Raw genomic sequence first — 26201 nt, forward strand, 5'->3', positions numbered from 1 at the left:
AGCTGGGATTCCAAGCCCAGAGAAGTCCCAGCCCCTGGAGGGCAGAGGAGAAAGGACACTTTCAGGATCAGTTAGGTGGTCCCCACACCTGGATCAGTCCCAGCACCCCCTCCTCATTTTACTGGGGATCCCTGCTGGCTACCAAATGACCCCCAATCCTCCCAGTCCCAGCCCAGAGCTCTCAGATCAGCCGGAAAAGGGAGGGTGTCCCCAGGATTGTCTATACCCCATGCACTCCCCGGGGATTCTGAGTTCCTGGGTGCTAAGGGGCCCCTAGCGGCTCTGACCTTGTGCCGAAATTCTCGGGCCACCTTCCGGTCCATGGCTGGGCCAGATGGAGCGCGCGACGCTGCACAACTTGCTGATTGGGGTGCCGGGCTACCCGGAGCCGGCCGCAGCAGCGACCTGAGCCCGCCGGGGCGCGCTGGAGGCGGAGCCTGGCGCAGGCGGGGCGAGGCCTCGGGAGGAGGCCGACAACCCCACTTGGCTTCCCGCCTCCCACTAACGCCCCGGGAGCCTCAAGACTGGAGTATGGTTACGACATGGTGGGGCTGAGGCCGGCGCTCCTCTTGGCATGCCCGCCCCCCAAACACTGGCGGTTGAGGGAGTGGATCGCAGGAGGCTTGAGGAATTTAGAACTTTTTGTAAGACCTGGGATAAAGAGGTCCTGAGACTCTTTAGTGGGGTACTTTATTCACTTTTCTCTGGATAAAAAAATAGAGGCCCGTTCACCCTCCCGAGGCTGTCTGTCACCCCTTGCCATGCATCTCACTTACAGTGCACATTCCATGATGTCCTCCCCATGGGCTTTTCCCACTCAGACGAAATTTTTGATCTGTGGATTCCTTGGCTGGGTCTTGTGTGGCTTATGGGCCTGAACCAGTGGGTGGATGTGCCCCCTCTCAATCGACTGCCCCTCCCGCCTCCCCAGTCCATTCTCCCCAAACACACACACACACTGACTTAAGCATGGAGCAATTGGCAAAATGACATCCTGATTTAAGACTGACCTTTACCCAGGAACCAGGGTCCTTATGTTTCATTGATTCAATTCAAGCTACGTTTGCTCAGCTCCTTAATCTAGTGTTGGGGTTCAAAGACAGTGAGGAAGGTGGGACAGACTGAGCGGAAAGAGAGGGGCAGAAGTGAAACAGATGTTAATGGAGAGAGTGGGAATCATTAATTATGAAGCTTGTGCCAAGAAAGGGGGCATCACGAGTCCAGAGTAATTCCCCCTCCCCAGAGGCAGCACCCCAGGGCAATGCAGAGGTACAACCTGAGCCAGCCCAGGATCCCAGGTGAGTAGATGCTAGCTTGTGGCTGCCCCATTCACTGCTCCTGTATTGATTCCTGGTGTGAGTGACCCCAGGGGTTTACCACAGAGAGGATTGGGGCCTTACCTGTGTGCACCATGTCAGGGGATAGGGAGAGCTAGAGCAGCCCAAATCAATGAAGCACCTACAATTGTAACTTCAGGGGTGCCTAAAGACCTCCCCTGAAGTTTTTCCAGTTTGAGATATAGTTCCCTGATGAAGAACAACCTTGAAATAAATATTATGCTTGTTCTCATGTTAGCATAGTTCATTAGCCAGAGATAAAAGGTAGGCTTGTGTGATTTTTTTCAAAAGTCAAGGAAAGACACACAAAATATATCCTCCTGCAAATGACTTCCCTGATCATCTATTGGTACATATCTAGAATATGTCCTACAGTTGTTTGTTTATTCATATTTAGAATCGGGTCAGTATGACAAATATCCTTTTGGGGGGAATATGTTCCACGGGCATCCTAATCCTTCTTACACATGAACCCGTGCCCCCACAGACTCCTGTGGGGAATCTTAAAATGCTTAAAATGGTTCCCTCCTGGTTTTGAGGACACTATCGAGTTCTGGTTCTCCTCTTCTATGAATATTACTTTTCAAACTTCCTGTGAGAACAATACTGTCTTCATCCACTTCTTAACTAGTATTTTAGAACTCCATCCTTGGCTCTTGCCTCCTTATCTTCTATGTATGCCCATGGCTTCACCCTGTGTGGGGTAACTATGTGTGCCTTACTTGCCAGTATATCCTGAAACAATGTGTGGTGGAGAATAGGTACACAATAATTTTGTTGATGGATGAATGAATGAATGAATGACCCAATGTCCAAGGGTTTATTGGGGCCCACATCACCACCACCTGACATCTAGTTGGTGTTGCAACACTTAGTTGGTCAAGTGAATGAGGTTTCCAAAGCTCTCAGACCCACATTTCCACCATTACATTTTTTTTTTTCTGGACAGGAAGTGTACCATGTCCACAAAAGTATACTTCGTTGGGCCTCCCTCGTGGCGCAAGGGGTTAAGCACAGCACTATGAAGCTATCCACAGCCTCTGCAGCACAAGTTCGATCCCCAGCCTGCCAGGGAGCAACCCACATGGCTCAGCAGACCTCTCCTGTCTCGCCCACTGCTCCCCTCAGCAGTGCATTTCAGTACCTCTGCCGTTTCTGCTCCCCTCTTTGTCTCTGGTGAATCTTCTCACCCCCCGCACCTCTGGCCTGCACCCCAGTTCTTGTATGCATAAATAAATAAATCTTTAAAAAAAAAGTATACTTCGCTCCTGTCAAAGTTCGACTTGATGTGAGCAGTAATATGGCAATGTGAAGCACGTCTCTCACTCAGTTAACATTTCCTGAGCTGGGGCCTGAGCCAGGTTGGACGTATAGAGGACTAAGGCATGATCCATTTCCTAGAGGTGCTCAAAACTGGGTAGGGTAGGGACTTGGGTCCCCAAGTGGAGGCTGTGGGGGGCAGTGGTGGGAGCACAAGCTAGGGCTCTGCAGGTCGGAGCCCTATTATTGATATCTGACCCCTGGCCTGTCCCAGGAACTGGATAAAATGAGATGGAAAGACCAGACACACACCAGCATCTGGGGTTTCTGGTGTGAAGGGCTTCCAGGACCTAGTCTTCTGCTTCAGGGAGCTCTGCGGTGTAAGGTATAGACAGACAGACAGACAGCTAGATAGATAGATATCTCAACAGGTTGCTACCCAGGCTGCCTCCTTGTTGTCCTGCACATTCTAAATCCAGTCTTTCCTGGGCATGAGTAGTCACAGGCCAGGAAGAGCAAAGACTAGACCGTGCCATTCCCTTAAATTATGCCAGTGAGGGGGGTGGTCCTGTCACCCTCGGGGAGGAGCCAGCGCCTGGGAGGTGGGACGAGAGAACCCTGGGGCTAGAGAGCGAGAAAGGGAGGTGCCACTTAGTGGAGGTGTGACCCTTCCTGGGCTGGAGAAGCACCTCGGACTCAGCTTGCACTCAGGCTTCCAGGTCCCGCGCACCCTGATGGGGTCCTCGATTCCGCGCGCCCCGGCGCCCGCGCTCTGCCTGCTGCTCGCTGGTGTCTGGCTGCCCGCGGGTGAGCCTGCAGGGGTGTCTCGGCGAGCGCAGTCTCTCGGTGAGAGGGTGTGAACAAGGGGAGGCGAAGTGTTGGGGGAAATTTGGGCAGGTTGGAGAGAGGGAGGAAAAAGAGATTTGAGGGAGCCTCTAAGGACAGCCTGGGAGAAGTTCAGGGGAGAGAGGGCTCCGAAGAGAAGGGAGGCTGGGGACAGCCAGGAGAAAGGGTCTCAAAATAGGCCCAGTGGAAGAGACCCAAGGTGGGGAACTGGGAGAACTGGGGTACAAAATGTGGCAGGAAAGAGTGAGACCCTTGTTGGAGAAGATTAACTAGGGAGGGAAAGAAAAGACAGGAAGTGAGAATGGGAGGGGGATCGTGCACAAGTTTGCTGGAGAGGGGGAGGGGAATGCAGGTGGGGGCCTGTGGTTGCAAGTCCAACAGAGGGAGGCATCACCTGAGTCCAGAGTAATTTCCCTCACCAGCTGCAGCACTCACATCCAGGGGCAATGCAGAGGTGCAGCCTGAGCCAGCCAAGGATCCCAGGTGAGTAGATGCTAGCTTGTGGCTGCCCCACTCACTGCTCCTGCATTGATTCCTGGTATGAGTGACCCCAGGGGTTTATACCAAGAGGGTGGAACCCATGGATCTTGTGGTAGTGGGGAGACCTGGACAGTTCCTAGCCCCTCACCCATGCCAGTCTTGCTTCTTTTTTAGCCACAGCCATCAAGAGGCAGCCCTGATCACAGATGATGCTAGAATGGTGATGGGAGGCCAGGTGAGGGGAGTCTGGGAAAGGGGGGTATCACTGGGTCAGAGGCTGCCAGGAGGTTGTAGTCTAGTTGTCTCTGGAATTAGTTAGAAGGGAACAAAGTTTCTGGTATCTCCGCTATGCAAAGTTATAAATCACTTCTAGTCCTACTCTCTTAATGCCTTGGGGTTCTAGAGCCAGCTTTTTTTTTTTTTAAGGGTAAGAGGCACCAAGATGTGAATTCAGACAGCTGAGTTCTCCCCTACCCCTAGTGAAAGTGGGAAGGTGAGGGACTAGGCGAGTGGAGTTTTTTCCTGCTTAACCTGGTGGGGTTTGCAAGGAAGGATGATTGAGAAGAGCTCTGAACTACTGTCCTGAGTCTTGACCCTTTCCGCTGCTTCCTGGGTTCCTCCACACATTCAGAAGAGGTGGTGTTTTAGTCTCTCTTTGCCAAATTTCTTTGGTCTCTGGATCAGGTGACTCAGAGTGTCTTTCCAGTCCTGGCCTGCATTTGCCTCCTTTCTAAGCCTCATGTTTCAAATCCAGCCCCCCGCATAGCTGGGTCTCCCCGGGCATCTTGATTTTCAACCCACCCCCCACCCCCGTCCTAAGGGTCAGTTCTGGATAGCTTCTTTTTTTTTTGGTAAGATTTATTTATTTATGCATATAAGAGCTGTGGTACAGGCCAGAGGTGCAGGGGGTGAGAAGATTCACCAGAGACAGAGTGTGGAACAGAACAGGCAGATTGACTGAAGTACACTGCTGAGGGGAGCAGCAGGTGAGTCAGGAGAGGTTTGCTGCGCCACATGGGTTGCTCCCTGGCTGGGGATCGAACTCGTGCTGCAGAGGCTGTGGACAGCTTCATAGGTTGCATCTAAACCTTGTGCCACCAGGGAGGCCCATGGGTAGCTTCTTATGCCAATCTATCGTTTGTAATAGAAAACAGTAGTCCCAAATACTTGCCTTTGGAAATAGATATGAGGACCCCAAAGTGACCAGGTATGCTTATCCTGCAACATGTGGATTACCTGGGGATTTTACTTCTTATCTATTTGTCCATGCCCCACATTCTAGAATCACAATCAGATATAGTTTGAGTGGAAAGATAATGTTATTCTTTTCATAGATGGGGAAGTTGAGGTAAGTGGGTGACTTTTGGGGGGCCTCCAAGGAGCAGGTGGATCCAGGCCTATTCCCCAGCACCATGAATATCCCATAGGATCCAGGGATTTTTGTATTTTAGTGGGGGAAATAATCCTTACTCTGGCAGACTTATCTATTCTTCTTGCTGGATTTTAGGGCAGCTTCCTGAAATCCAGGATCAGACTCATACTAGCATCTGGAGTCTCAGGTGTGAAGGGTTTCCAGGAACTTTTTCCATGGGGAAGCATCTGAAGCAGGGAACCCTAGTAGGTTTCTCAAATCACTCTTGAGAGCAAATAAGTGATTGGAATGGCCCTTCTTTAAAGAAAATGTAATGGGGATGTGGGGTAATGAAGCTATTTAGTTAGAAAGTGAAACTGGGGTCCTGCAAGGGTTTCTAACTGTAATGCCCTCATCAGTAAGGAGGGCACCCCAGATCAGCAGCCCTTGATCCATTTCAGTGCTGCCTCACCCCAGTAGAGCTCAGCCTTTCTCTAGAGAATCAATAATGTAGACCAGTGGTCCATGTACTGGGATGGGAAAATGCATTATTTACAAAAGCCTCGATCTAACCTGCACTGATTCCTGGTGTGAGTGACCCCAGGGGTTTACCAAGAGGGCTCTGCAGGTCTGAGCCCTATTATTGATATCCGACCCCTGGCCTGTCCCAGGAACTGGATAAAATGAGAAATTAGCAGTCCCTTCAGTTATTCCTATAGGCTACAGGAGTGTTAAGTGTCTGTGACTCTCACCAAAAGAGGTCACAGATATTTTCATATCATCTTATAGTTTTGTTGGTATGCTCACTATGTCAAAAATTTCGTAATGACAAGAACTGCTGCTGGCATTTATTATTTAATATGTTAATCAAGAAGCTCAACTATTACCGAATCACATTTTTTAATAAAATGCTTTCATAACTACACTGCCATGCAATTTATTTCCTTTGGCATCTTTGGTTGTGCTTAATGTATTTTAAAATATTCTGAGATGGGATCCATAGGCTTCGCTAGATTGTCAGAGGGATTCACTAGATTGCCAAAGGCATAAAAATGATTACCAGCTCCTAATCTATACTGAAGTCTAGTCATCTGGACAGGCTTTAAAATTTGTCTCCACAAAATGGTCTCGACTCTTTGCAGCATAGGCTATCATACCTTCAACGCTTATCTCAGAGGCCACTTCTGAGGTAGGGGTGAGGAGTGGAGACCCACAAAGTTTAAGTTTAATTAATACACAGAGGCTAAGTTTAATAGGGACCTATGGGATTTGGTGGTGACTGTTTTACTGGCTACTTTGTCCTATTTTCTCATGGTCTCTGAGGCTCCATGAGTTTGGAGCCTGATGCCTGGGGTTCTGGACCTGCAAAGTAAAGAGAGTCAGGGTGAACCTAGGACCCAGAAGCAATGGCATAAACACACTGAAACGAGGTCTAGTAGGGTCCCTCCTAGGGGCCAGCAGCACAGGAAGAGGGGTAAGATGGAGAGTCTCGGCTCACCAAGGAGGAGCAAAGAGCCGGGCTTTGGCTCTGGGACCAAGGGTACTTGTTATTTCTGTGTCTGAGTCCTTTGCTGGAGGCTGGGGTTCAGGCGCAGAGTTGCAGAGTTGACCGGAAGGGAAGACATACGAGACAAGTGTCCACAGTGTGGTTTGTCATTTGTTGGCCCGTGAACAAGAATGTGAGCTTCGTGAGGATAGAGACTTTGTCCTATTCACTGAATTTGGTCCAGGGCCAGGCGCATAATTGTGGGAAGTTGTACAAAGGAGGAGACTAAGGTTACTAGAGGGAGAAGCCCACTGTGGCCAGGGCCCAGGCTCAGGTGACATCACATTCCTCACACTAGGGTTGGAAAGATTGGGGGGCCTAGTCAGTTAACAAAGGGATGACACGTGATGTTAAAGACAGTCCTAATTTCAGTGATTTACACCTAAGAGGCCAAGTGTTGAGATTTCTGGTCTGGAAAATATATTTCTTAGTTACCTTGCCTATGTCCTCTTCAGATTTGTGGTATCAGAGAGTCCTGAGGATAGGGCGTGGTGATCTGGAGGCACTGTTTTCGCTCTTGTTAGAAGAGCCCAAAAGAAAGGTTGGGGTGGGGGTAGGGTGAGATGTTTCTCTGCCCTGGGGTAAGGGGCTGCTTTTGTTTCTCAGCTCAGCCTTACAAGGTTTCTGTGGTGAGGAGGAGCCACGTTTGTTCTCCAGACAAGGAGGTTTTGTGTCGGACTGTGGAAGACACAAAGGTTCACTGGGGAGGGAAGGAGGGAGGAGAGCTGGGGGATATTGGAGCATGGAAGGAAAGAAATGTGTTCAGGCTATAGGCCTCCCCAACCTTTCATGGAGATGGCCACTTGGGAGGATAAAAACTAGACCTTCACTCCTGGGCATAGAGCAGACCTGAAATCCTCCCTGTCAGTCCTCACAGGTGAGCCTGGGGAGGTGGAGGGACTTGGCACCAAGGGCAAAGGGAGCCCCCCAGCCCCTCAACCTTGAGGTACTTGGTGGGAAGGGCTATGACCTCCTGGAAAGCTGTTTTCCCTCAAGTCACATCATGTCTCTTGCTTCTCCTGTTTTTAAAAGGAGGTTGAAGCCCTGGACATCTTGGCTGTGTCTTCCTGGGAAAGGCGGCTCCATCGGGCCAAATGTGCACCATCTTGTAAGTGGTCTCCTTGTGGCCTGTGGGCTGTATGTGAGAAGGCCCCGACCTCCAAAGGCCTGTGACAGCAAAGGGGTTTCCCTCTGGGCCTCTTTTCCCCTCACCACACTCCTTTCTGCTTTGCCTTCCTGTCTTCTGTGGCCTTTCTCTCACCTATATTCCAATGTGAGTCTCTCTTCCTTCTGGTTTATGTCTTGGCCTCTTCCCCTGCACTTATGGAGCAGTGAGGAGAGGTCTCTTGAAGTCTGCCTGCTCACCCTGTTATAGGACAGAGGGACCCCCCAAAGCCCACGTGTCTGTCTTTATACTTACTTGGCTGCTTAACCCCACCTGCAGGTCCCAGCCACCTTCCCTTTGGTGGTGATGGGATTTGGAGTTCCCAGTGTCTTTGGCTTTGGCCTGGGGTGGGGGTGGAGTCCACAAAGCCTGTATGAAATTAGCTTTAGGACATCCTTTTCCCCCTAACAACCTCACATGCTCCATATTCTCAGTTCTGCTGGTCTTGCCTGGAGGCCAGGAATTTTGAACTTAGGGAGTCAAAATGGGAGCAGCCCCGATATTGAACGGGTTCCTGGCTGTGGGTCCTCACCCGCGCGCTTAAAAGGGACTTACTAATACTCTACTACAGGCACACACAAAAGGTTAATAAAAGGTTTATTTACAAGGGAAAAGGAAATAAGGAAAATGTACAACTCAGGGAGAAAATAAGGAAATAAAGTCTTTAATGTGTCCTACCCGATCTGCCGACCTGGAAAACCCAAAGTCACTCTCAGAGCTGGCCAGACGCTGCGAGCTGGCGGGGAGCCAAAATGGGGGACCCCCCCCCAAAGCCCACATGTCTGCCTTTTATATCAACCTGGCTGCTTAACCCCACCCTCAGGTCCCAGCCACCTTCCCTTTGGTGGGGATGGGATTTGGAGTTCCCAGTGTCTTTGGCTTTGGCCTGGGGTGGGGGTGGAGTCCACAAAGCCTGTATGGAATTAGCTTTAGGACATCCTTTTCCCCCTAGCAAAAAGTCTAGGTGGGGCTGGGCTGAGGGCCACTTGGTGCATCTTGAAGACAGGTACTCTGTTCCCACCCCACCTGCCTGCCAGGAAGGTGACAGGCAGCAGTCCAAGTTACCTGGTCATGTGCCCCTTAAGGTTAGCTACTAAGGAACCCTGGAACTATCTGAGATGGGGATCTGAGTTTCTCCAGGCCCCAGCTTGAAGAAAGTGCTGCGTCACTGGGTTCTGTCAACCTTGGCTAAACTGAAGTGCCTTCTATATTTCCCTTGCAGACTTGTTTTCCTGCTTCAATGGGGGAGAATGTGTGCACCCCGCCTACTGTGATTGCAGACGCTTCAATGCCACCGGGCCACACTGCCAGATGGGTGGGTCTGGGCTCGATCCTGCCCCTGAGAGGAGCTGTGGGTACAGGGAAAGCTGTGGGCTGGTGGGGTCCTGGGCTGGGAGGAGATGGGGTTGTTCCGCCAGGGTTGAAACCATCAACCCCTGGCTTGGTGCTCACCACCGCTACTCAGAGAGGTTTTCTTTTCCCTGGCTCAGTGTACAATGCTGGTCCGGAACGGGATAGCATCTGCCGGGCATGGGGACAGCACCACGTGGAGACATTTGATGGCCTTTACTACTATTTCTCTGGGAAGGGCAGTTACACACTGGTGGGGTGCCACGAACCAGAGGGGCAGATCTTCTCAGTCCAGGTGAGGCCTTCTCTGCCCTGTCTGTCCAGGAAAACCCCATAGGCCATGGTTGCTGTGTTGGTCTGGGTTCTGCTTGTCATAGTTAGAGAAATTGGCAGCTTCCTCCCCACTGCCAGATCTTACCTAGAGAGTCTGCACTTAGAAGGAACTGGGAGCTCCCCAGTTCTCTCACCAACCCACTCCTAGTTGCCCCTGGCCATTTATTCATTTAGTTGCTCATTCATCAAGGATTTATTAAATGTATACCTGTACTCTTCCTGGCACAAGGTTTGTAGCAGCCTTGTGGGCAACAAAACAGATGAAGTTCTGTCCTTACAGAACTTTTAGTCTAATGAGGAAAACAGACATCAAAGCAAATGAATCATTTAAAATGCAACTGAGTGCTACAGAGGAGAAATGCAAAATGCTAGAAGAGCATGAGATGGAAACTTAACTGTGCTTATTGGGAAGGATGGTGGTCAGGAAGGGCTTCCTGAGGGAAGTGACATTTAAATTGGGATTGAAGAATGAATTCAAATTAACCAAGTGAAGGGTCACAGGATAAGGAGGTGGACATGAGAACATTCTAGGCAAAGGGAATTTGCCTCAGGGAAATGATAGAGGTTCTGGATGACTCGGTTCAGGGTCACCTCCTCTAAGAAGACTTTCTGGATGCCCTGACCTCCTGAGATGATGTAGAAGCTCCTCTCTGTGTAAAAAAAGTTCTACATAACTGTCATTGCATTTCTTTTATAAAGGTCTGTTTCAGGGTTGGTCTCTACCACATGTAAGCTTTCCAAGCTAGTGACCATGTCTGCTCGTTTGGGGTTCCCTACACCTGGATGGGTGCTCGGTAGAAGTTTATTCTTGTACATGTATGTGTGTGAGACTCACTATTGAGTAGGGCTGGGTTTACAGATTTGCCTCATGTATTGAGTCATGGGACCTTCAGACATGAAAAACTGGTGTGTGGTACCCAAGGCAGAGCAGGGAGAATCAGTCAGTATCCCCAGCACATCCAGGGAATGGCTCTTCATCTGGAGAAAAGTCTATTTGGAGCCAGCTCTGCTGGCTCAAGGGGTGGGGAGTGTGGGGTGATCCCAGTGCTCAGTGTCACCCCTCTGTCAGCCAGGTTTGCTCCTTCTGTTCAGGTTCAAACCTGCGTACAGGCTGCCCTGGGGCCTATTCCCTGAGAACCCTGACTGATTCTCCCTGCTCTGCCTTGGGTACCACACACCAGTTTTTCATGACTGTCATTTCATGATGGATATGTTTGAATTAGACTAATGGGGTGCCACATGCCTGTTGGTCATTCTATCAACTTAGTCACAACCAGCACAGAAAAAAGAGAATAGAAAATCTTGTAAGAATGCAGTGTACATTCATAAACGTCAGTATTATTTTGTCGCATTTTGCTTTATGTGTCTATATATAACTTCTTATTGTGGGTCATGATCAGATAAGTTAAAAAACTATTTAATTAGACTATGGAGTAGTGTTCACGGGTCCCACTTAACCACATTTAATAATAATCTAGTGAAAGGTCTGCTTATGGGGAGGGTTTCCACACTTGGCAGAGACATATTTTCAGACCTTTTCTCTACACTCTGGGGGAAGCTTCATCTCCCTTTCCTGTTTAGGGCTTGGAGATATGGGTTTTATATAAGTGTAAGTGTATAATCTCACTTTAATCTGATGGGATAACCTGGGTGGATAAACAAAAGTTCCAGAAAAAGGAAGATAACAAGATAAAATGGCAAAAGGCCTGAATTTGAGCCATCAGATCTGGACTAGAATCCTGTATGTGTTTATAATCTTTATCACTTCAACTTCACGGTTGTCTTCTTTCTGAAATGCAGATAATCATAGACTTCCTGTGGCTAAGTGGTGGGGAGAGGGGGATTGATGGGAAAGATGGCAGAGGAAAGGTGCTTGGCATCCAGGAGGACAGAGGACAGCATTAATGGAACCTCAACAGGGTGCCGCTGGGCCCAGGGCTGAAGCTCAGGGTCTGTGGCAGGTCTGCACACTGGTCTCTCAACCCCCCAATCAGGTGCACAATGACCCGCAGTGTGGCTCCTCCCCCTACACCTGCTCCAGGTCTGTCAGCCTCTTCTTTGCAGGGGAGCAGGAAATTCATCTGGCCAAGGAGGTCACCCATGGAGGTGTGCGGTAAGTGAACACCCTCTCCCCTGATCTTTCCCCCTTCCCACACCGGTAGTGGGGAATGGGTGATATCTCCCCTTCTCAGGCCTAAAGGAAATTGTCTTCTGCACGCAAACAGCAGAGTTTCCACTGTGAAGGCAGGGCCAGATTGGCAAGCCAGGTTTCAAGTCTGCTACGTTTGTAGAAAGATGTGTCCCTCATGATGTGCCAGACCCCTCAGGCCTTGTGGGTTCCCAGGCAGTGGGTTTTCAGACCAACAGCAGAGTTCTCCAGATAACTGAGAATCCCAATCTAAGCAGGCTTCATTTTTTCCTTTCACAATTTGAAGGAATCTTTCAACTGCATCATGCTCCTTAGAGCAGATACTGACACCCTTTCAACCTTTTCTGATGACATATGGTCCTTGAATGCTAGTTATCTTGCGGGGCCGGAGAGATGCCTGGGGGAACACCCCAGGAGTGAGGAATCTGCTCCCACACCAAATGCTGCCAAACTGTGGTCCCGCCTGAAATCTTCCTTGCATTCTCCACTGTCTTTTCCTATCCTTGCTATCCAGTCACTTCACATTGCTGTTAAGGAGGTCTTCCTGCAATCACCCTTGTCCGCTTCCTCGTCTCCTGCTTCAGATCTGGGAACTGAGTGACCAAGTTTTCTGGGGCGGAGTGTAAAATTGAAGGCCTGCAAGTTTTTCTTCCATGAGACCAGTTCCAGTTTGGGCTGGTTAGAAACTTTTATTTTCCTTTACTGATTTTTGTTTAGCTGGGTTGAAAATTGCCAAGTTCCAGGTTAGCCAGGAAATCCTGTTCTGGTAAAACTGAGAACGAGTCAGGATTGCTATATCCCTGGGGCTTTCTTTTCTACCCCATTTTCCTCCTCTCTCTCTTGCTCTTTATTCTTCCTGCTACTTTTTTGCTCTCTCCAAAGTAAAGTAGATGTCTGCTTCTATTATCTCTCCTGCCTAGAAGGAGTCAAATGCAGTCATTAAGATTTAGCTCAGCAAGGCAAATTGCAATTGTAAACCTCTGAAGACAAAAAGAGTCCCTCTCTCAGGGTGAACTTCCAGTCACCTGAGAAGTCAGGGCAAGGGAAAGAGCAGCCTTAGACCCTGTGGTTCCAGAGGCCAAGTGGTGGGGCAGGTGCTGTGTGCTTGATACATGAGGCCTTTGTGAAGGGCCTGGGCGGGTGGAGGTGGTGTGGACGCCAGGAGCTCTGGGCTATGCTCTGCAGGGTACAGCTGCCGCAGGTGATGGGAAGCCTGCATCTGCAGCGGCTGGCCAGCTACATCATTGTGAGGCATCAGTCGGCCTTCACACTGGCCTGGGATGGCACCTCAGCTATCTACATCAAGATGAGCCCTGAGTTCCTGGGCTGGACCCATGGACTGTGTGGGAACAATAATGCTGATCCTCAGGATGACTTGGTGACCAGCTATGGTGAGGAGCAGGGTGGGTGGCCTCCAAGGAGTTTTGGTGGGGGTGGAGGTACAGGTCAGGAGTGATGGGAGGGGACTTGTGGTAGAACCAGAGAGTCGTGGTACTAAAGACCCAGTGGGAGGCCTGGGGTCCATTCTTACCAAATGTGTGGCCTTAAGTGTGTTCTTAACCAGGCCGGACCTCTGTTTCCTCATCTGCAATAGTCACAATGAGAATTCCTACAGGGTTTGTGTAAGGCTGCAATGGGCACCTTGCTAGGTGAGACTGACTTGCAAGGTGTGGGGGGTATGGCTGGGAGCAGCAGGCCTAAGAGAGCCAGTAAGAGAAAGAGGCTTGTTGGAACTTAAGTTACCTGCAGAGGAGTGGTAAGAAGTAAAGGTAAAGGATTTAAAGCCAAATCATAGTGAATCTAGATAGAAGGGAAGTGACACCTTGGCGCACCCACACCATTCTAAGCACTTCACATGTATTATTTCACATAGCCCTTGCAATAACCTCATGGGGGCATAAAGCCCTATTTCACAGATGGGGAAACTGAGACTCAGAGAGGTGCATGAGCTTGTGCAGTCTCACATACTGGCTCTCTTTCTGTTGCATGGTATTGCCTCCCCTGAGTTTAGCACAGTAGGGAGCCACTGCAGGTTCTTGAGCATTCTTGATTATTGCCACCAAACAGCTTTTCCCAGAGAATCACTGAACTGGGAAAGTGCAGACTGGGATGGAAGCTCAGGTGGTTGGATTCTTCAACTCCTTGCCCTCTTGGCATCTTTTGGCTCCTCCTACCTTCCTGCTCCCTAACCTCATCCTGCCACCCGTGGTTATGCTAGTTCTCCGCTGCAGGGAAGCTGACAGATGATGTGGCTGAGTTCGTACACAGCTGGCAGGAGCAGGCCCCAAATCAACCTCTGGGACCTACTATCTCCTCCCTGCCTCGCCCACCATGCCTGCAGCAAAGCCCAGGAACCATGCAGGTCGGGACACTCCGAAGAGCCGCCTTCCCTCCCTCTTACCCACACCCCAGTGCATGACTTAAGTTGGTTTCCTGCCTGCTTCTTGGAAAATTCCTGGTTGCAGGGGCCCAGGGTGGCCAGTTCCCTGTCCTCTCCACAATCCTCTTCCTCTGTCCTAATTTGGGGTTCCACGAGGGACTGGTGAAGTCAGAGGCCAGTGTCCAGCTCTGCCTGCCCCCAGCTCTGGCTCTGGCCCTTGTCCAGGGTGTGTATGAGCAGTGTGAGGCGCTGCTGCGGCCCCCATTTGATGCCTGCCACGCCTACGTCAGCCCTCTGCCCTTCACGGCCAGCTGTACCAGTGATCTCTGCCAGTGAGTCGGCAGCCAGCAGCTGGGGTGGTATTGGGTTGTGGAGAGACCTGTCTTAGTATTGGGGTTGGGCTCATTATGGGTCACTGAGCAGAATGATCTGAGGCACTGGCAGATGCCTGAGCTCTGAAACTCTTATCTGCATAAGTGGTACAGAGCTTTGCCACTCAACGGAGGCCCAGAAATGGAGCCTGGCCCCCTATAGGTCACACAAGCCAGTGGCGCTGCTGTGGCTATAAGTCAGCCTTCCAGTTTGTGGTTCTTTAGACCAGATGCCTTCCCTGGCTTCCTCTCCGAGCGTGGAGAATAGGTGTGCCCTGAGTGCTGGCTCTCTCTAGAGGGTGCTGGGGGTCTGGTGGCAGGTTGGGTCTTGTTCCGGCATGACCCTTGGCTTTCCTGCACAGATCAGTGGGTGATGAAGCCACCTGGTGCCGGGCACTGGCAGAGTATGCTCGAGCATGTGCCCAGGCGGGCCGGCCCCTGCAGGGCTGGAGGACCCAGCTCTGGCAATGCGGTAGGTGCAGACTGGTGGGCAGGGAGGGATTCAACAAGCTCTGCCCTAGGGGCTGTGAATGGCATTCTCAGGCCTCAGCTCAATGCTCTGTTCTGCTCAGAACCACAGTTGTCAGAGATTTAAGCTCTGAGGTCCATCCCCTTGGGAAAGAGTGGGCCGGTCTGAGGGCCACAGAGTGAGATAAGGGTGGTTCTCAGAGCCTGCCTGACCCTCATCAATGCCCTGGTTATCCAATATTGGGACTAGGGTATCAGGAAAGCAAAGTCTTCCCACTCTCACCCCAAGGCTGGGGTAAGGGCTGGGTGGGTGCTGGCAGGACTGGGGCCAGTAAGGAGCTGATACACCAGCCACTCTCCCTCTCTCCCAAGCCGTGCACTGCAAAGAGAAGGCCTTTACCTACAACGAATGCATTGCCTGCTGCCCTGCTTCCTGCCAGCCCCGGACGTCCTGTGTGGACAGTGAGATTGCCTGTGTGGACGGCTGCTACTGCCCTGATGGTATGGTAGGGGTGGAGTGGGTGCCTGGTAGCATCTGCCTCACCTGCATGCATGGGCATGAAGCAAGGGCACAGAGGATGCCTATTTGTGGAATGAATGAAGGAACAAATAACTAATAAGTGGATATGTAAATGAATGGCTTAAGGTAGGTGGGGGACAAACTGCGGTTCTTGAGAGATTCATCAATAATTTCATCAGTGCTGAATTTTTTAAAATGTGGATGAAGACAGGTCATTCATTCATTTATGTGCTTATCAAATATGCATTTGTCTTAACATTCATCTACACACAATTATTTTGTGCTGCTTTTCATGTTAGCATGTCTACAATGTGCAACTCAGGGCATAAATCTCTGAGGGGGGCGGGTAGATTGAAAAAAATATAGATACATTATTGACTTCAGGGATCACACTGGTTGCAGTGATGACACTTGTACATACAACTACAGTCTGAGGCATGGTGTGGTGAGGGCCAGCTTGTGGGTTCAGATAAGAGATACAAGAATTCAGTGGGGAAAGGGATTGTCAGGAAGGCTTCCTGGAAGAGGTGGTACCTAACTGAGTCTACATATAGTGATATACTTTTGAGAGGTGGAGAGGAGAAGCTAGTTTGTATGCAGGTTGGGGATAAGGGCTACGGGTTCTCTGAGCAAAGGTCTACAGGTAGGATTATTTGCTCAGAGAGTCTGATTTGGCCTGAGCCAAGAATTATGCAGGAGAGAGTTGGCAGTGGGCTCAGAAGTGAAAGAGCTTGGATAAGGAGATTTTTATTACAGGCCCTGGGGAGCCATGAATGTTTGCAAACAGGAACAGAGGTTAAAATTGGCCTTTGTTGTCACCCTAGGGCTGATCTTTGAGGATGGGGGCTGCGTGGCGCCAGCTGAGTGTCCCTGTGAGTTCCATGGGACACTGTACCCGACTGGCTCTGTGGTTAAGGAAGACTGCAATACCTGGTCTGTGTCCATGACTTGGGGGGTTGGGGGAGATAGTGCTTCTCCCAGGCTTTCCATTAGGGCTGCCCATCTGGGGTCTGGGAGCCGTGATGACAAGGGACACTTATTCAGAGTCTCTGAATCCCATTAGCTCCAACCTGTGGGGCAAATCTCCACCTTCCATTTTAGAGATGAGAAGAATGAGGGTGGGGGGCTGGAGCTCTATGGACCCCTCAGTCCTCCATCCATCTCAGGCCTGGAAGGGTGAGCCCCTGCCTCCGTGGTCTCTGTTTCAGCACATGCACTGCAGGCAAGTGGGTGTGTAGCACATCTGTCTGCCCAGGTATGTCTGGCCCCCACCTGGGTCTTTTGTATCTCCAGTTTGAGGGGAAGGGAAGCTCTGGGGTCAAGCCTGCTGGTGGGGAAGGGGTGGTCACTTGGTTACATTGGTTTGTCCTTTTTGTTTTCTTGAGCCTCTTCCATATTAACTCACCCCTGTAAGGGAGAGTATTATATGGGATTCTATACTCTGAGACCTTCCTGATGATGGGGTAAGGGGTGGAGGCCTTGGACTGAGACTGATCCCCAAATTTAGGTCCTCAGAGAGAGATGCCTAGAGCAAAACTGCATCTCCTCACTAACTGGGACTCTCAAAGGGAAGGTCAGGCTTCAAAGGCAGCCCTGATTCCTGAGGACAGGGCACTGACAGGGAGAGGGAGACCCTGAGGGCCAGCCCCCTGAGGGCAGGGCACTGACGCCTCCTACTGGGAGCAGAGAGAGAGGGAGACCCTGAGGGGCAGCCCCCAGGGGCCTCCTTCCTTTCTTTGCCCCTCAGGTGAATGTTCGGTGACTGGAGACATCCATTTCACCACCTTTGATGGCCGTCGGTACACGTTTCCTGCCACATGTCAGTACATTCTAGCCAAGAGCCATTCATCAGGCACCTTCACAGTAACACTGCAGAATGCCCCATGTGGCCTGGTAAGAGCTGGTGACTCCAGTCCATTCCACCAGCCATACCTTCCCTCTGCCCCCTCAGGGACTGGGGACTAAGGGCAGGGCCCTATGTCTTTCCATGACCCACTCATACTGCTGTCTATTCTTTCCGGTCAGAACTAGGGGCCCAGGAATGACCTCTGGCTCTAGAACATCTCCCAGACGAGAGTTACTTCCCTTTCCTGGACCTCAGTGTTTAAAAAAATCTCTGGAATAGGTCTAATTCAACTTCATCTTCTCTGCCTCATAGTGTTTCTTCAACATCTGTGTTTATTTGTTCAGTAAATACTGAACGTCTAATTGTGTCAGATGTGTTTGGTCTTGGAAACTAGGATGAATTAGACAGGCTCTGCAGACAAGTCACCTCATAACCCACTGTGTTATAGGAGCCGTGACAACACAGTGAGTACAAGGTAGCTCTCCAAGGAGGAACTTTTCATTGCTTTGCCCAGGTGTTGGGCAGGGGAGGGGTGGCTCAGAAAAGGCTTCCTGGAGGAAGTGTCCCCTGAATTGCATCAGTCAGAGTAGACATACTGAGAAAATGCCCAGCTTGCATGTCTGGGATAGATGTGGTCAATGCACTGCCCATTGCTGACTATGTCCAACTTTCTTCCTCTTTAGGCTTGAGTAACTCCCTTCGCTTTCCCCACCAGGGATTGCTCTCTGATCAGGAGACTCCTTGTCTTCAAAAGGGAGGCCACGCCCATCACATCCTGAGGGTGCCAAAAAAAAAGCCCAGATAGACAAACACAGCCCAGCTGGGCGCCTTCCCACTCACGGAGTTCTAGAGTGTTAGACTACCTGAGGGTTATGGGACCTCAGGGGTCCGTTACTCAGTCCCCTCCCCCAACATGGCAAGAGCTCAAACTCTAGTACTGGGTGAATTAGGCCAAGTGGCACCTTGGTCCCAGGAATGTGGACTCCTAAAATATGTGTTTGCCCCAGCTCCAACATAATAATAGGCTTCATAGCAATATGATGGCTTCTCTAGACAGATGTCCACAACCTTGATAGGTAGCTAGCAATGTGGGGTGACCCCCTCCTCTGCTTGTCTGTACTTCTTGACAGCACATTCTTCTTACCATGAACCAGGTCTCTTCTTTGTGAAGAGCTCATTTCCTGCCTGGCTGTGAGTGGAGCTTAATACTCTCCAGGATGTGGCACTTGGAGAGAGCTATACAAATACCCATCAAAGGATAAAATGAAAGTCCTGGATTGTAGTTAGGTAGGGGAGGCCAGTGTTTCTGAAGCAAGAGTCTGGGTCATCTGGGGTCTTTCTCTGCTCTCTGTGTCACAGACATTTGAGAATTGGTCATCTTTTTTTATTGTAGTACCCCAGGTCTGTGAGGACTCTCCCCTGGTCTCAAAGCACACGAGAATCCCCACCTCTGGAGGCCTCCATTGGCACCAGCATGGGCCAGACTAAATGTCCTGTTGCCTTTCTCTCTCCAGAACCAGGATGGAGTCTGTGTCCAGTCAGTATCAGTGATTCTGCACCAGGACCCTTGGAGGCAGGTGACCCTGACTCAAGCTGGAGATGTCCTTCTGTTTGACCAGTACAAGGTCACCCCACCCTATACAGACGGTACGGCTGGTGGAGGAGAGTTCGCAGGGACCTGGCTGCCCTGGCTTCTTTTTCCAGGCTCCTTTGGCCAAAGGCACTGGCACTCAGCAAGAGCTCACTTTCTAGTCCTGGGTGAATCAGGCCAAGGAGTATCTTGGTCCCAGGAATGTGGACTCCTGAAATATGTCTTTGGCCTGACTCCAGCTTAACAAGAGGCTTCATAGAAATATGATGGTTTCTCTTAACATTAGCATAAGAATGGGGTTGTTTCCCATCCCTATTCATGTTAATAATTACTTATTATCCTGTCTGGATCATAGGGGATTTGTGGGAGTTCTAAGAAAACATCTAAGAAAAATGGCAAAACTATTACAAAGTAAGCTAGCCCTGGAGAAAATTAAAAAGAATAAGAGCTCAACATTGAGAGAACAGGAATGTGGGGGGTGCAAAGAGACCAAAGAGATGCAAGCCACAAGAGGTAGACAATCTAAAATTTAATCTTGCTACATGTGAATCTAAAACCACACTCTGGACTTTTGGGTGGCCATTGTGAAAAGAATAGTAGGAACAGAAATAGCCATTGCTAGAGGAGGAAATTCCTCAGGGAATTAAAACTTTACAATTGGCACTTGACCTTAAAATTCTCAGCAGGGCTGCCTGCATCCTGATTTCATTGTCAAACAGAACTTCTTCAAGGCTCCCTAAGCCAAGCCCACAGTGGGGCGTGAGTGTGTGTACCCCTTGGTGCAGGGTTCCTGTGGGCCACGCGGGTGGCAGCAGTGAATGGGGTGTGTCTGTTTATTGACCCTACTTCCTAAATCCCCCTTCTGGTTCCGTGCCCAGATGCCTTTGAGATCAGGAGGCTGTCCTCCGTGTTCCTGCGGGTGAGGACCAACGTGGGCGTGCGCGTGCTGTACGACCGTGAGGGTCTGCGGCTCTACCTGCAGGTGGACCAGCGATGGGCAGAGGACACTGTGGGCCTCTGCGGCACCTTCAATGGCAACACGCAGGATGACTTCCTGTACGTGCCCTGCCCGGAATTGGAGGGAGAGAGAGAAGTGGGGCCCTTTGGTCCGGGTATTTAGAAGCATTGCCCCTATTTCACCGCCACCCTGCTCCCTTCTTGTCAGAAAGGGAGAAACAAGGACACCATGAAGAATAACAAACACCACTGGGTTAACACGTTCTCCCACCTCCCTTCTCCACAGGCAGTTCCTGAAAACTCCTTTGCCCTCCCTCTCTGTCTAGGTAGGAAGTGGTCACTCAGGGGTAGTGAAGAGGGTGAGGGGAGGAGCTCGCTTCCTGGACATCAACGTTCTCTAAGACTCCAGACTCCACTGGGGGGGATAATAGGGAGAGAGCAAAGTGTCCATGGGGTGGGGGTCTACCTGGCACCCACATCACTGCCCCAGAGCAGTGAGACCACTCATGGCCAGTGCACTGTCTCCACCCAGAGGGCACATCTTGTAGGGGGGCGAGCAGCCCACGCCCTCCACCCAGGCCTGCCCACCACTCCAGACGGCTGCTCTAACACCAGCCCCACTGGGCCAGACAGAAGGAGGCTGCGTTTCCCATTGTACATGCTGTGCAAAGCGCTCTGCTTGTTCCTGTTTTCCCGAGTGGGTCTGAATTCTCATTTCTGGCTGAAGAAAGTCCCCATCTTTCTTTTTGGGCCCTCATTTTACCTGACATGCACTATGCATTATTTTTTCCTCTACGCTTAAGTATGGTTCATAGTCTTTGTACAGAAGACTTCCAGGACATGGGGTTCTGGGTGCTCATTAACATGCTTATTTCTGGGTCCCATTCCTCAAGAATCTGATTAGGGTGAGGTCCAGGAGTGCCATTTTACACAAGCACCATGGCAAGTCTGGTAGATGAAGTCTATGGACCAGGCCTTGAAAAAATACTGCTTTACACGGAGGCCTTAAAATGGGTTTTAAGTAGTTCATGATTTTAATTGAACACCTTTAGATGAGTGTGAGCTCCCAATGAGCTAATAATATCAACATCCCTCCTTTCTATCCCACCAGCCGGTCTAACCCACTTACCTGCCCTGCCCAGTGCTTGAAGTTTGCACGCTGAGCTTCCCAATATTCAGGGAAAGGCTATTACCCAGGAAAGATTGAGGCTCTGGACACGGGCACGGCTTAAGGAACTTGAGAGGGGACAGGAGTCAGACCTTTCGGAAAGGGGAACAGAGGGTTGATCTTGAGGCTAGAGGTTTAAGTTACATGCATTGGGTGATGCAGAAAAAAAGATGAGGACTTTCTTCAGCCAGAAATGAGAATTCAGGCACACTTGAGAAAACAGGAACAAGAAGAGCGCTTTGCACAGCATGTACAATGGGAAACGCAGCCTCCTTCTGTCTGGCCCGGTGGGGCTGGTATTGCAGCAGCCGTCTGGCGTGGTGGGCAGGCCTGGGTGGAGGGCGTGGGCTGCTCGCCCCCCTCCAGGATGTGCCCTCTGGGTGGAGACAGTGCACTGGCCACGAGAGTGGTCTCGCTGCCCTGGAGCAGTGATGTGGGTGCCAGGCAGACCCCCACACGTGGACACCTTGCTCTCTCCCTATTCTCCCCCCAGTGGAGTCTGGAGTCTTAGAGAACGTTGATGTCCAGGAAGCGAGCTCCTCCCCTCGCCCTCTTCACTACCCCTGAGTGACCACTTCCTACCTAGACAGAGAGGGAGGGCAAAGGAGTTTTCAGGAACTGCCTGTGGAGAAGGGAGGTGGGAGAACGTGTTAACCCAGTGGTGTTTGTTATTCTTCACGGTGTCCTTGTTTCTCCCTTTCTGACAAGAAGGGGGTGGGGCTGAAAGTGAGGCAGTGTCTGCTCCCAAACTCATTTTGAGCCCCTTTGGAGGCTGTTAAACATGATACGTGTGTGCACAGTGTATACCCACAGTTGTGTGTGTTTGAATGTGACTGTGGCGACACCCTCGATTATTTTCAAGTCTGGCATGTATTTGTGCCCTGGGCAGGTGCATGTGTCCATGAACAGGCAGGTGCTTACCTGTGTGTGTGTGGTAAGGTCACCTGGGTCAGCACAAGCAAGTGTGTGAACGTGGCTGTGTCCTGTCTGCAGGTCTCCAGTGGGTGTGCCGGAGAGCACCCCACAACTCTTTGGCAATTCTTGGAAAACACTGTCCGCCTGCTCTCCACTGGTGTCTGGCTCTCCCCTGGACCCCTGTGATATGCACCTGCAAGCAGGTGAGGTGGAGGGAGAATGAAAAAGAGGGAGTGATGGGGGTGTGACTAGTTTGAGAGAGGCTTGATGAGAACTTGCCTCTGGGAGTGAGAATGAGGATGCTGGTCAAACTGGGAAGGAGTAAGAAGAGGAGGAGCTGTGGGAGGGAACCAGAGTTCCCTTCTGGTGAGGGTTAGGCAGACAGGAAGCTCCATGTTCCACCACCGTTATGTACACAGACATTTACACTGGCTCCCCTATCTCAGGGCAAAAGTCAAGTCCTCACAGTGGCCACTGGCCTGACCCTGTCTGCCCTTCCCTCTTATCTCACTGCCTCCCCCTGCCGTCCACTCTGCTTCAGACATGCTGGCTTCCATGCTGTTGTCCCCACACAGCCAGGTTCCTCTCCTCTCCAGGCCTTTGCACTTGCTGTTCCCTCCTCCTGGAATGCTTTTCCCTCATTAACACAGGCTCTACTCCCTCACCTCTTGCAAGTTTTTGCTCAAACATCATCTTCCCACAGAGACCTTCCTCACCAACTGATTTTAAATTGCAGTGGTCTCTCCAGCGCCACCTTGCACTCCCAGCCTCCGTCCTAGCTTTCTCTTTCCTTACATTCTCCACCTTCTTTTTTTAAGAAAAGATTTATTTATTTATTTATTTATGCATATAAGAACTGGGGTACAGGTCAGAGGTACGGAGGGTGAGAGGATTCACCAGAGACAGAGTGGGGAACAGAACAGGCAGACTGGCTGAAATACACTGCTGAGGGGAGCCCCTGGCGAGACAGGAGAGGTCTGCTGGGCCATCGGGGGTCACCTCCCTGGCTGGGGATCAAACTCATGTTTCAGTGGTTGAGGATAGTTTGATAGCGCTGTGTCTTTAACCCTTGAGCCACCAGGGAGGCCCAGATTTTCCACCTTCTGATTTACTAAATTGTTTAGGGTCTGTCTCCTCTGACCAGAATTAAGTGCCACGAAGGCAGGGAATTTTGTCTGTTTTGTTCATGCCCGTGTCTCTTTCCAGTGCATGATTCATGCCTGGCCTGAGGAGGAATGCGTGTGCACACACAGAGAGGCTCCACGCACACGCACAGTCTGGGTCCTGGGGCCGCAGGTAAACCCCTGAGCCCTGGCCACTGTTTTCTGTCTCCAGCCTCCTTCGCAGTGCAGTCCTGCAGCGTGCTCACGGGGGAGCTGTTCGCACCCTGTTCTGCGTACCTGAGCCCCGTGCCCTACTTTGAGCAGTGCCGCCGGGACGCCTGCCGCTGCGGACAGCCCTGCCTGTGTGCCACCCTGGCCCACTATGCCCGCCTGTGCTGGCGCCACGGGCTCCCTGTCAACTTCCGCGCCCACCTGCCAGCCTGTGGTGAGGGCCCCACACATGTGTCTGTGAGGGCAGCTGGGGGAGCCGGAGCTCCAAATCTGTGTGTCACCTGCCCCCCTGCACTCTCCACTGGGCTATCCCAGGCTCCTCCACCCTCACCCACCTGCTGCCTCTCCCTCACTGCTTCTCCTCCTGTGCTCTCCATCTCTCCCAAGGGCCCCAGCCTTTGGATCACCCTGGCCTGATACTTGGCACAGGTGACACATGACTACTATTCTCTTACCTTCCCCTTTCAGCCCATCACCAAGTTCCACCTGTCCTGTCAATCCCAGCCCCTCATTTCTTACCCCCTCTGCTGCCACCATCCTACTCAGAGCTCCCACAGCCTCTTGTTGCAGCTGGCACAAACTTTCTAAAGACCACTGGCTCCCTGGCCAATGGGTTTGAGGACACGAGCTGCCCTGCCCACCCTAGTGTGCCTGGGGCACTCTCCCCATGTCTTACACCTGTCTCTGTACCCCTCAAGCTCAGCTAATTGCCCCCTTCTCAGCAAGCTTTTAGCAAATGCTTGTTGAATAAACAGAAAGGCACACTACCCTGAGTCAGGAGGCCTGTCTTCTCTTCCAGCCCTGCAGGTAACTTGCTGTGTGTCCCTGCTGTGCCCCTGCCCTCTCTCAGCCAGTTTCTCCAGAGGTGATTTACAGGACTAGCAGTTCCTAACCCTGACTGCACATTAGAATCACCATGAGAACATTTTAAAAAAATGCATTTATTTGGGCCACATCTGTCAATTAAAAAAATTACTTGGCAGGAGGCTGGGTACCAGCATTTATAAAAGTTCTTCGGTTGGCTATGAGGTGTAGCCAACCGGGTGAGAACAACTGAACTTGGTAGTTTCAGTGGGTTTACTGACCGAGGGCGAACCCGGGGAAATAGGAGTCCCTGAGTCTTGGGACAAAGACCCCCAGAGGCTGCGAGAGAGAGCACAATTGAGCCTCGGTCTGAGTGTGTTATAGCTGTGAAAGTGAAGGGTGATGTGTGTGTATTTGCACACCTGTGCATGTCTGGGTGTCTGTGTGTGTGATGGGTTGGATGCAGGCTGTTGGGAGGTCACCACCACCTCTCCCCATGTATTACTGAAGAGGAATGCCCTGTAGAGAAAAGGAAGCACCAGTGCAGGATCCAGGCTGAACTTGTAAGTGGGGCCCGGACTTTCTACTCTGCCATTCTTGTGTAGTTAGTGGGACTCTGGACTGAGATCTGCATTCATATCCCAAATCCCAACTCTGACTTTGACTTGCTGTGTGACCTCGGTCAAGTGTCTTAACTTCTCTGGTTTTCAGCTCTCATCAACATAATCACCTCACCCCACTAAGCTGTGGGGAGAAGGTTGCCAAAGCATGGTTCCATTGCCCACTACAGCCCTGTCCTGTGAGACCACCAAGGTATATAGCCCCTGTGTGACTCCATGTGGACACACCTGCCAGGACCTGGCCAACCCTGAGGCCTGTGGGGTTGATGGCAGCAGTGACCTCGGTGGAGATGAGTGTGTAGAAGGCTGTGCCTGCCCACCAGACACCTATCTGGACACCCAGGCTGACCTTTGTGTCCCCAGGTAAGCAGGCCAGCTTGACCTCTGTGTCAGTGGGGCTGAGGCTAGGGGTCTCTAGGGCCTCTTCATCCTACTTCTCACAGTTGTAGGCTAGAGCTGGGTAGGTGGGTGGGCTCCTTCCTCTCCCAGTTTCCCTCTGCAGCTTTTGCTCTTTAGGCAGCTGCAGTTCAGCTTCCCCACAGGGCAGAGCAACCCCCACAGAGCCAAGACAGTCTCCCTCATCTCCCCTCTCCTTCCACAAATAATTCCTGATGTCCTGGTGTATTCCAGACATTTCTACGCTCTGGGAATTCGGCACCAAACAAAGGAGAATCCTGCTGTCAAGGAACTCACATTCTAGGTGTTGAGAAATAAACAGACACCTGATGGGTCAGCTGCTCACAAGAGCTATAAAGCCCAATGCAGCAGAGTGAGAACAGGGAGTTGTGGGGTGGGAAGGGGCTATAGCCGTGTGGTACAAGGTGGAGGCCTTTCTGCTGAGGTGATGTTTGAGCAGAGACCCGGAGGAAGTGAGGGCCATCAGAACAGATGCTGGGAGTGAGTGACTAGAGCAAGAATATTTGCCCTGCTCCTCACCCAGCATGGGCTCAGAAAGTGTGGGTTCATTCTTACTGCCTTACCCTTCCTCAGTTCAGGTGAGGTTGGCTTTGGGCGTGTACAGACCAGTAAGGCTGTCCTTGTCCAAGTTTGAGGGATGGCCCCTGGATCTGGGCCTCAGCCCTGACCTCTGTCTCTGTACCAGGTCGGCTCCCCCACTCCCGGGAGAAATGTCACATGTCACAGTAGATGTTATTACTTTTCTCTGTGACCTTAAGCCCCTGGCAGACTCAGGAGGTAGGGAGGAGGGTGTCTGGGGGAGGGGGTGATCCCTGTCATTTCCAGCTCTCATTTTTCTCTCTTCCCGGGTTTGATAGGAACCAGTGCTCCTGCCACTTCCAAGGAGTGGACTACCCACCTGGAGACAGTGACATCCCATCTTTGGGCTACTGGTAAGCTCCTTGGGAGGCAGCATTACTGTCCTCTCTTTATTTTTTTTTAAAGATTTATTTA

The 26201-nt window shown here is 51.1% G+C and overlaps 2 protein-coding genes across 2 annotated transcripts in view; one reads left to right on the top strand and one right to left on the bottom strand.

The window, feature by feature from the left end:
• The window catches only part of USH1C (USH1 protein network component harmonin), a 50218-nt gene extending 49819 nt beyond the window's left edge, over nt 1-399 (bottom strand). Inside the window, exon 1 of the mRNA XM_037522724.1 lies at nt 288-399. Coding sequence (XP_037378621.1) covers nt 288-323 — 36 coding nt within the window. The 5' untranslated portion in view covers nt 324-399. The remainder of the gene's footprint in view (nt 1-287) is intronic.
• An 862-nt stretch (nt 400-1261) lies between these two features.
• Nucleotides 1262-26201, top strand: part of OTOG (otogelin) — a 76393-nt gene continuing 51453 nt past the window's right edge. The window contains exons 1-21 of the mRNA XM_037521977.2: nt 1262-1298; nt 3866-3926; nt 4098-4158; nt 7853-7928; nt 9208-9300; nt 9476-9630; nt 11663-11781; nt 13003-13208; nt 14049-14179; nt 14423-14529; nt 14931-15040; nt 15409-15537; nt 16381-16489; nt 16765-16811; nt 17304-17449; nt 18917-19049; nt 19872-20049; nt 22112-22236; nt 23369-23581; nt 24962-25154; nt 26066-26140. Of these exons, the coding sequence (XP_037377874.1) occupies nt 1262-1298; nt 3866-3926; nt 4098-4158; nt 7853-7928; nt 9208-9300; nt 9476-9630; nt 11663-11781; nt 13003-13208; nt 14049-14179; nt 14423-14529; nt 14931-15040; nt 15409-15537; nt 16381-16489; nt 16765-16811; nt 17304-17449; nt 18917-19049; nt 19872-20049; nt 22112-22236; nt 23369-23581; nt 24962-25154; nt 26066-26140 (2504 nt within the window). The remainder of the gene's footprint in view (nt 1299-3865; nt 3927-4097; nt 4159-7852; nt 7929-9207; nt 9301-9475; nt 9631-11662; nt 11782-13002; nt 13209-14048; nt 14180-14422; nt 14530-14930; nt 15041-15408; nt 15538-16380; nt 16490-16764; nt 16812-17303; nt 17450-18916; nt 19050-19871; nt 20050-22111; nt 22237-23368; nt 23582-24961; nt 25155-26065; nt 26141-26201) is intronic.

Source organism: Talpa occidentalis, unplaced genomic scaffold (assembly GCF_014898055.3).
Source record: "Talpa occidentalis isolate TD23 unplaced genomic scaffold, MPIMG_talOcc4v2.1 talOcc4.3, whole genome shotgun sequence".
NCBI lineage: Eukaryota > Metazoa > Chordata > Mammalia > Eulipotyphla > Talpidae > Talpa > Talpa occidentalis.